We start from the raw sequence: 10,839 nt of genomic DNA, 5'->3' as shown, positions 1-10,839 counted from the left end.
CTTTTTATTATTTTATATATCAGACATAGTTGAGACATTGAAAAGTTATTGTCTCATGCCAGCTGTATGTTTCTCCATTCCTCCATTTCTCTCCCCTCTCCCTTCTTCATCCCCCCCTCGTCCATCTCTCATCTCGTCTCGTCTCTCCTCTGAGTCTCGTCTCCCCTCGTCTCTGAGGCTGGACACTCAATTTGAATATTATATATACTACTAACAGAGGATCTTACTAGGAAGAGACTTCCTTAGAAGGAAGAGAAACATGCGTCCTATGTTTAAAATAGAGCGTATACATCATGCTTACATCAGTTGCACAATCCACTTTCCTTATAAAGAATCAGTTTGCAATACATCATGAACAGATGCATGCTACTGTGTGCATCAGTGGAAACATGTTCTATAAGAGTGCACATTCCTGTAACAAATATAGCTCATCCAAGTCTCTCCTTGGGACACAATGTTCAACACTGTCTGACTTTACATTGTACATTATACAAATAATTATGAAAAATAATAAAACATAATAATACTAAATAAAAATAACATTAAACAATAAAATTTCGATCTTCAGTCCCTCCTCTGGAACTACGACAGTCAGTTCCACACCTTTACCCCTCCAGTGGCCATCTAGTGGAGCAATAGTGAAGAAAAGGAAAGGCAAAAGAAAGGAAAACAACAAACAGAAAACAAACAAAACAAATAACCCAAACCCATGATATGTCCCCGCATACTATGTGTCTTTTATCATCTATGTGTATGCATTTAAAATGTACCCCATACATCTAAGAAAGGAAACATTAATAAAATCTTCGCCAGTACCTGAACTTTTCAGTAAATATACCTGAATTCCTTCAGTTCCTGGTTCAAAATAACAAACTAAAAGAAACGTTGACATTAAAGAATCCTATCCCTTGGGGTTGTAAATCAGTAAGCAGGTGTTGATTGTTTGTCAGTTGTGTTTCGTAAGTATAAAATCTATCTTCACCTCTTATCAAAGCATGTCTTGAAACATGTCGGTTCATTATTCATTTGTGTAGAAAAGTCAACTCAATTGTTTGTATTAGAATGATTCCAACAATCTAAAATAACTTATGCTAAGATCTTGCTAAGGTTTTCTTAGTTAAAAATGTTAAATTCACTTGACCTTTTTTATCCAGAACTTCTCTTAAAACAGCAAAAGCAGTCTTCATCTTTAACCACCACCATGTTTTGGAATTATCCTGTCATGTCTTAATGATCTACAGGAGTGAAAACTATGATAGAGACATGTTAGTTCAATATCACACTTTCAGAGATTTCCCATTATGCTGAATCTGAAACTTCTAAACAATAATTGCACATAAGGCAACCAACTTCATGTTCCTAATATAAATTAAGAAGCTTTTCTGTTATGGTCTCCAAAGTAATTAATTACAATCCCTCATGGTCTCAGCTGGTTCTTGAAAACCCATTCCCCTTATCTCTTTATGAATGATCATCTTTCCCAGGGTGTCCCCCTGGCATAGTCACACCATCCAAGGAATGTGGTTGCTGGTGATCTGGTATGGAGGAGTTCCCATTTCTAGGGCAGACTACTGTAACTTCTCACAGCTCTCCCTTCAATGATGCTGTTGGCCTTACAAACATCTTCTCACTCTCAAACACATCTCACAATCACACCTCCCTTCAGGAGATGCCCAGTAGCGGCGGTAAAATCTCTGCCTTAGATTGTCCCCTTTTTGGCCATAGAGGATCTTATCCGTCATTGAGAAATCACCTCATGCTCACTGGTAACCACTCTTTCCATTACGAAACCTTTGACAGGCATTTTCTTCAACAGAATCAAGGAATTGCATTCAAGAGCCATCAGAACCATTTGGAATGCCTAATAGTTTCAAAACATGGAGACAGATTAATAACAGCACTATTAATAACTTAAATCAATTAGTTATTACAACCATCCGTTCAAAGTAAAGTTCTGCTTCATCTGTAACCGGAGCCATCTGCCCTGTACATGGTGAAGACAAAGATGAGACAAAGAAGTTACTGGTCATAGAGTAACTAATCCAAAATTATCACTTATATCATTTAAGGTCTGTATTCATTTAAAAGATTGAGTGAATGAGTTTTGCTTGAAACATTTAATCACCAATTGCCTGTATCATTTCTTTAGCATCTCTGTGTCTATGATTTCCAACTGAAACACTGTGCTTTACTATAAATAACGTATCACTCATAGCACAGGCTCAAATAGCATTCAGCTGTCTATGAATGAGAGAGAACCCACTGAGGCAAAGTCCACAATGCCCCAGGACTGCATTTTCATAAACTTTTAACATAGTTTCATACTACAATTTTTTTACTCTGGCTTAACCAGAAATTGCATATTTTCGATTGCATCTTTGTTTATATGTCTTTTCTCTTTTTCCTTTTTTCTTTTTTTATTTTTTATTTTCTTTATATATATAATATTAACACCAGACATTTCTATCATTTGATCTCATCTAGAAATGTATTTTGCAGATGCTTTCTTTGTTTGCAGCCATTTTGCAAATAGATTGTATATGTTTCTCTATGTGAACTAGAGAAACAGCAGGCTATCTATTTATAAGTATGTGTGTGTGTGTGTGTGTGTGTGTGTAGAGAGAGAGAGAGAGAGAGAGAGAGAGAGAGAGAGAGAAGAGGGTACAGGGTGAATTCCAAAGAGAGGGGCTGCTCTCCCTTATGAACACTTGAGAAACTCGAGGAAAGGAAAAAGAAACAGTTAAAAGTTAACTCATATATTTTCAATTGTATTTTACTTTAAAATTCAGTTTAACTCAAATACATTTTTTTCTCTTTTTTTCTTTTCATTTTTCTTTTCAGTTGAACTCAGATCAGTCTCCTCCCCAAATATTGAACAGCTTTACTGTCAAAATCAGAAGGCCAACGATTCTAGCCACTTTTATTCATCAAGGCGCCTTATACCTTTAGCGTGTTTAAACGTTTTAGGGCTTTCTAAAGCTGCGCAACCTTTAGCGCAGACCCGCCACTTTAAACCGCTTTAATCTCACAGTTCGTTGCACTTCCCCGTACTTCTTCTAAGCACGGTTCTAAGGCCCGAAGGACACATTAGAGATTTTCTCTGCCCAAAAATAACAAAATGTAAAAATAAAACAAAACTGCAGTCTCGCCGTGTTCCGACCACCTTACAGTCACAACGAACTAATTGCTAAATCGCATTACGGATTAATCTCCCGAAAATTTGACAAAGTAGTCTTTTGCACAAAAGAATCCACTTTTAACCCAGCTTCATTCAATATTTTGGAGGTCAGAATGCTGATCAGAATAACTTAAATAAATCACATCAAATTAAATTACTTAAAATGTAACTATGTCTGACACATATTCATTGGCAACAAAACTGGTATTTCAAAATAACACAGATCTTTTTAGCAGTTTCAGTCACTGTCTCAACAATATAGATCATCAGGCAGACTTAGAATCTTTAAGAAAAAGAAAATGTCTTACCTGATGAATTGATTGAGACAAATGTCTGAAATGCAGATCCTGTTCGTGTGACGCCAATTGTAGATCTGAAAATTCAGCTTTTGTCCCCGTTATGATTGAATCACAGGACCGGAATACCAGTAATTTGCCAAGAGATCTCTTTTTATTATTTTATATATCAGACATAGTTGAGACATTGAAAAGTTATTGTCTCATGCCAGCTGTATGTTTCTCCATTCCTCCATTTCTCTCCCCTCTCCCTTCTTCATCCCCCCCTCGTCCATCTCTCATCTCGTCTCGTCTCTCCTCTGGGTCTCGTCTCCCCTCGTCTCTGAGGCTGGACACTCAATTTGAATATTATATATACTACTAACAGAGGATCTTACTAGGAAGAGACTTCCTTAGAAGGAAGAGAAACATGCGTCCTATGTTTAAAATAGAGCGTATACATCATGCTTACATCAGTTGCACAATCCACTTTCCTTATAAAGAATCAGTTTGCAATACATCATGAACAGATGCATGCTACTGTGTGCATCAGTGGAAACATGTTCTATAAGAGTGCACATTCCTGTAACAAATATAGCTCATCCAAGTCTCTCCTTGGGACACAATGTTCAACACTGTCTGACTTTACATTGTACATTATACAAATAATTATGAAAAATAATAAAACATAATAATACTAAATAAAAATAACATTAAACAATAAAATTTCGATCTTCAAGGATGCTTGATTCTGATTTTGATTTTGATGATCCCATGTATAATAAATTGTATATCTGCAATCACTGCTAGGGCAGTGTCTTCCACGATGGTTAGAATGACTACAGGGGAATATGTCACAATGATGCGTAGGGAACCAGAGGCAGATGCCACAGTGCCGGAGGTTGAGATTGAGGAGGACATACTCGAGAACGAACATGTGTTTGACTAAGAAATGAAGTAACCATGGGAAAAATTTACTTGGTGTAAATTACTATGATTATGGAGAAATAAATGTCAAATTTTGTGTGTATGTTCTTTAAAAATGAACATGGGGTGGATTGTGAAGGAAATTTTACATTTCGATATGTTTTTGACTCTTAGATGTGTTTTTTACTATTAGAAGTGTTCATTTTACTTAGAAATACAATCATATAATCATATAATCATTATTAAAGATATGTAACCAAGCTTTTAGAAATGCATAAGTTAGAGCAAGCTTGCAGGAAACATACTGTTCTAAGTGTTAAGAATTCTCAGTTGCAAGGAAGCTGGGGGTTGCAAGAGGTCAAGATGACATCGTACTCTAGGTGTGACAAGTATGTGCGTAGCGGCTATTAGACTGGAAATAGACTGGATGCGTGAAAATGATGTAGCTTAAAGACAGGAAATTCTGCAGGCATGGGTTATTGTTTTGTCTAGTTAGAAGTTATGCCTTTTAAGGCAAACAAAGATTGGGTGTAACCGACCCAGGATGTGTGAGAGGTATATAGCGATGTTGAGGAGAGCTAACTTTGCCCTTCTCATGACAGACATTCTCTGTATGTGAACTGCCTATTTCTTGCAAGAAATAAAATCATTTTTGATACTTTGACTTTCCAAAGGTTTGAATTTGTGTTCCTTCCTCCTCATTCTTCGAATAGAATTATTTCCACAACAGTGTGCAAAGACAAATAAATTACTAGAACAATAAAATGAAATTATAAAATGTGAAAACAACAATATAAAAAAAAGTGTATTTTTCAGTAACCTGTCCAAGAGCTGTGCCAACACGTACACTATATAAAGTACAAATGTGGTAGTGCAAATGCTTCATTCAAGCGGCTGGTCGTTGTGGCTACTTCTTGAACGACTGGACAAACTGTCCAAGAACAGACAGAAACCCGGTCTGAAAGTCCCTCTGCTTTCTTCCGCTTCTGACTGGTGGAATGCCAGCTCTTGCCTCCTCATCTCTGACCGTTTATTAAGAGAACACCCAATACCCAAACAGAGATACAGCCACAGCTGTCCTTCACCAGAGAGAGCCATGCATCCTGGCTGGAGGTCAACCCAAGCAGCTGAAGAGACTAGATTTAAAACTACAAAATCATCTTTTAAACTAAATATATAGAAGTATGAAATCACACAGAATTACAATCATCTTTAAACTCAATATATGAAAGCAGAGAAAGAGATACATAGATTCATTATCCTTGATTATTCAGGTTATGGAAATAGTAAAAAGAAACATTGAGAAGGATAGGTGTATAAAAGAAGAGACACAGGTAACTGACCTGCCCCTTCATTACAAATACATTTTTAAAGCATGTATTTTGTAATCTGTAGTGTAATACTTTTTAAAATGAACCTCCCCAATCCTGTAGGGTGGAAAAAATCATTTGAGTGTGGAAGTACCAGCCTCTCTATATCAACAAATCATCAGGGTCATGTGAACTAATGAATATTCATGAGCCAAGCAGTAACAGTGTCGTTAACACGCAGACTAACCATTTAAGAAAAACTCCCTTGGACTATCAGGCTACTTTTACAATTGCATATCTTCTCAAAATGGTGCTCCAAACTCGGGAACAAAACTGTAAGTTATTTTTAATACTTCTTGGCATTTGTTTTTTCATGGAAATAATATAAAAATAACATATACATATAATATAATTTATGGCTTAATAATGAATTGGGTCAGCAAACTGATCAGCAAACAATTATTATATTAATATTGTCCATTTCAAACAACAGAATGGCACATCTTTCTTTATAGTTTAAGTATAGCTTATAGTACACAACAATTAATGTCCCACATATTAATAAGATACAAGGACACAATAGCAGTAAAACTCTTATCAGCACATAAGCTGCTTTAACATTTAATACAAATAAAAAAAGAAAGAAAACAAGAAAAAGGCCAAATCCCTTTTTTTACATTATTGTAATAATATCAGTGAACCTTTGGTAATTTGATACGCTATCAACCACTGTAAAAAAAAATGTTTTAATATAGGCCCATCTCTATATGTCAAATATTATTTGTTTGGGGAAAAATATTTGTGTTTGTTGAATGTTAAATTTGTATCATAGGCCACAGGCATATCTCTTGCAATTTTACATTGTTGGTTTACTTAAAAACATTACTTCAATCTTATTATTATTATTATTATTAGTGCTATTTAATAATAAATATGAATCATTAGCATTAAATGGGTCATATATTTTTAAGTTACAAACAGGGCTCCGAACCGGTTCAAGGAACAAAAATGAAAACGAAATCAAAATCAATTTGAATCGTTCTGAACAGAAACGTTAATTTGAAATGACCATTAACCGGTTAATAACGTTATTTTATCGTTCTCTTTAATATTTTAATTTGGCAGTGACCAATCATGAATTGAGTAGTACAGCGTGTGAAGTTGACGGATCAAGCGTGAGTGAAATGCCCGCGCTCCATCATCTATGAATCTACCGGTAACGCAAGTCAGTGTGAGCGCATTTTCATGCCTCAAGTACATTTCTTTCCCCTCTGAGGTCTACAATGAAAGCGCAGGTATTGGAGGACATTCTTTTCGTATGTTTAAATAAGCAGTACGGACTTTAAGCTCAAATAGACTGATTTAGGCTAGTTTATAGATTCCGTTTAAGCCTATCCAAGTAGGCTACAGCATCTATCAAACATTTTTCCTATAGTCTTTCAGATTGCCAATACAGGACAGCTCAATGTTTTCTATATAGACGGCTAATGCTTTGTATTAAATGGTATGTTATATTGCATTAAATGATCAAGCTTTATTAGCTGACTGAATTTGATTATGTGATGCAAGGAGGTCCGTGTAACGCTTCACAATTCAATTTTCAGACCATATAGTGCAAATGCAAAAAATAAAATATTGAAACAAACGTCCATTTTTTCTTTTTTCTCGGTTACTTCATCAGTGGATTTTTGCCATTTTCTCTCCATTTTTCAAATTTCCTTTTGCTAAATTATGACTTAAGAAATTATCTTTTGAATAAATTGAAATCTAACCGATTTTATTTTCCTTCTATTTTTTCCCCCAATTTACGTGGACTGTGCCATATAACGTTAGCGGGGGGAGGTCGCGGACTGTTTTACATCGTTTATGTAGGCTATAGCCTGTGTGCACGTTGAGAAGTAACTTATAGTTTAAAAGGCTAACACAGAGGACGCCACAGTTTTTATTGTTAATAACTGTGCTAAATGTAGAATTCAGGTCTGGCCATCGGGAGCAGCGGGCAAAACGGTGGCCTGGCTACTTATTTCGCCCGCTGCTTTGTATTTATCTATACTTATTTGTTATTAGTGCACGCACACACACACACACACACACACACACACACACACACACACACACACACTCACTCACTCACGTGCACGCATGCACAAACACACACACACACACACTCACGTGCACGCATGCACACACACACACACCTACTTTATTATATTGATGCATGCCTCGATGTACCCGAATGATTTAAGGACTTGCCATTTGATAATTAAACGTTACAAATTATGAATCCGCTACTCTTGACTTGCAGCATATCATTATATAGCCTACATATACATAGGCATATCAAAGCCTATCATTCTCGGCTAACGGCTTGTAATGAACTGAGTTAATGACTGCTAAATTTAAGGGCAAGAGAAGATGTGAGAAGCAGTATATTCAATGAAAAGTTCAATGTTGCTGTGGAAACGAAGAATGATGATCACGAAGTGAAAACATCGGCAAAGGAGTTTATTTAGGCCCAAATATTTTGTATGTTTGCATGTAGGCTAGGTTAAGATGTGAATAAAAGCTAACAAAAAATTGCTGAACTTTATAACTTTAACAAAATTATAAAGAAAGAAAAAGTGGAAAGACAGTCACAGACATAGGCTACCAATTCAGATAGATTTTAAACATTTTGCCTTATGTAAATATTACGGTGACGCATTGCTGCCACATACATATTATTTTTTTCACTCAATTATGTCATAATAACGAGATCTTATGGAAAAGAGACTACTGTCTCAATGTGACTACCCTGGTAAAACAAAGGACAAATAAAAAAAAATCTTATGTCGTTAAAACAACATCTTTTCTCGTAATAACGAGATCTTATGTCGTAAAAACAACATAATTGTCTCGTAATAACGAGATCTTATGTCGTTAAAACGACATGTATTTTCTCCTAATAGGGTGTTGTATAGTGATGTGTGTATATATGTCTGTATCCACATTAGAGAATGTATTTAGCCCATGCCTTTGTCACACTTGTTTGAAAGCAGAAAAATATCATCCGCTGCCTGTATCAGTAGCAGTGCCCATAGCACGAAATTGTTGTAATTTATTGATTGAAGCCTGCAGTTCATAACAGCCATGGGTAACAGGTGCCATGGATCACTAATGATAAGCGTGTAACTTTAACCTAGTAATGATGGACCCCGGTGCAGCCACAAATATCATAACTGTCTATAATAGGCCTACTGTAATTAAGACATATATTCAAAAAATGTATTAAAAACAGAAAGATGCTATTTCAGCCTTAGGCTACTCAAAGGCAGCGGAAACATGGCCAGTGGGTTCGTTACGCATGCCAATCCATTCCCGGCATTCTTGGTTTGCTTCTTATGTATTAAATATACAGGCAATTAGATGAACCTTGATCAAAATTAAAATACAATTTATAGAAAACTAAATTCACTTCAAAGAAATTATTTCTGCAAAACAAAACTCAGCAAAAATCATGTCTGACCCCACTCCATGTTTCCAGACATATTGCGCGTCTTATAGCCTATCTTACTCATGCCGACAAAAGCGCCCGCGAATTCTTTAATATTTTTCATTTTTGCAGTTTTTTTTACCACTTCGTTATTTTGGCTCGGAATTTCGTTTGTTGGAAATATGAACTGAATTTAGAAATTAAATTTGAAATTAAAAACTTTGCGTTAATAAACAAAATACATTTTTGAAGCGTTTGGAGTGGAGTAGGCTAAATGCAAAACGTAGCCTATTTAGATTCATAGTTAGGCTATATGTTTAAATATAAGCCTGTTGTATTATTGTTTTAATTTCATATGTTGATGATGAAAAGTGAGCAGCATGAGTAAGATATAGGCTATAAGACGCGCAATATGTCTGGAGAAATGGAGTGGGGTCAGACATGATTTTTATTGAGTGTTTTGCAGAAATAATTTCTTTAAAGTGAATTTCTTTTTCTATAAATTGTATTTTAATTTTGATCAAGGTTTCATAAACTAATGGCCTGTATATTTAATACATAAAAGCAAAATAAGTATGCCGGGAATGGATTGTGTAAAGAACCCACTGGCCATGTTTCTGCGGCCTTTGAGTAAGGCTGAAAGCGTCTTTCTTTTTAATACATTTCTAGAATATACAGTGAGGAAATTAAGTTTGAACACCCTGCTATTTTGCAAGTTCTCCCACTTGGAAATCATGGAGGGGTCAGAAATTGTCATCGTAGGTGCATGTCCACTGTGAGAGACATAATCTAAAAAAAAATCCGGAAATCACAATATATGATTTTTTAACTATTTATTTGTATGATACAGCTGCAAATAAGTATTTGAACACCTGTCTAACAGCTAGAATTCTGACCCTCAAAGACCTGTTAGTCTGCCTTTAAAATGTCCACCTCCACTTCATTTATTATCCTAAATTAGATGCACCTGTTTGAGGTGGTTAGCTGCATAAAGACACCTGTCCATCCCATACAATCAGTAAGAATCCAACTACTAACATGGCCAAGACCAAAGAGCTGTACAAAGACACTAGAGACAAAATTGTACACCTCCACAAGGCTGGAAAGGGCTACGGGGAAATTGCCAAGCAGCTTGGTGAAAAAAGGTCCACTGTTGGAGCAATCATTAGAAAATGGAAAAAGCTAAACATGACTGTCAATCTCCCTCGGACTGGGGCTCCATGCAAGATCTCACCTCGTGGGGTCTCAATGATCTTAAGAAAGGTGAGAAATCAGCCCAGAACTACAGGAGGAGCTGGTCAAAGAGCTGAAAAGAGCTGGGACCACCGTTTCCAAGGTTACTGTTGGTAATACACTAAGACATGGTCATGGTTTGAAATCATGCATGGCACGGAAGGTTCCCCAGCTTAAACCAGCACATGTCCAGGCCCGTCTTAAGTTTGCCAATGACCATTTGGATGATCCAGAGGAGTCATGGGAGAAAGTCTTGTGGTCAGAAGAGACCAAAATATAACTTTTTGGTCATAATTACACTAAACGTGTTTGGAGGAAGAAGAATGATGAGTAACATCCCAAGAACACCATCCCTACTGTGAAGCATGGGGGTGGCAGCATCATGCTGTGGGGGTGTTTTTCTGCACAAGGGACAGGACGACTGCACTGTATTAAGGAGAGGAT

At 36.3% G+C, this 10,839-nt stretch overlaps 1 protein-coding gene across 1 annotated transcript in view; it reads left to right on the top strand.

The window, feature by feature from the left end:
• Positions 1-5,944: 5,944 nt before the first annotated feature.
• The window catches only part of LOC307130052 (NXPE family member 3-like), a 54,696-nt gene continuing 49,801 nt past the window's right edge, over positions 5,945-10,839 (top strand). Inside the window, exon 1 of the mRNA XM_079822912.1 lies at positions 5,945-6,025. Coding sequence (XP_079679038.1) covers positions 5,998-6,025 — 28 coding nt within the window. The 5' untranslated portion in view covers positions 5,945-5,997. The remainder of the gene's footprint in view (positions 6,026-10,839) is intronic.

This window comes from Gobio gobio (assembly GCF_949357685.1).
Source record: "Gobio gobio genome assembly, chromosome: 8".
Taxonomy (NCBI): domain Eukaryota; kingdom Metazoa; phylum Chordata; class Actinopteri; order Cypriniformes; family Gobionidae; genus Gobio; species Gobio gobio.
The sequence above is the reverse complement of the archived record's forward strand: the minus strand, read 5'-3'. Positions and strand labels throughout refer to the sequence as shown.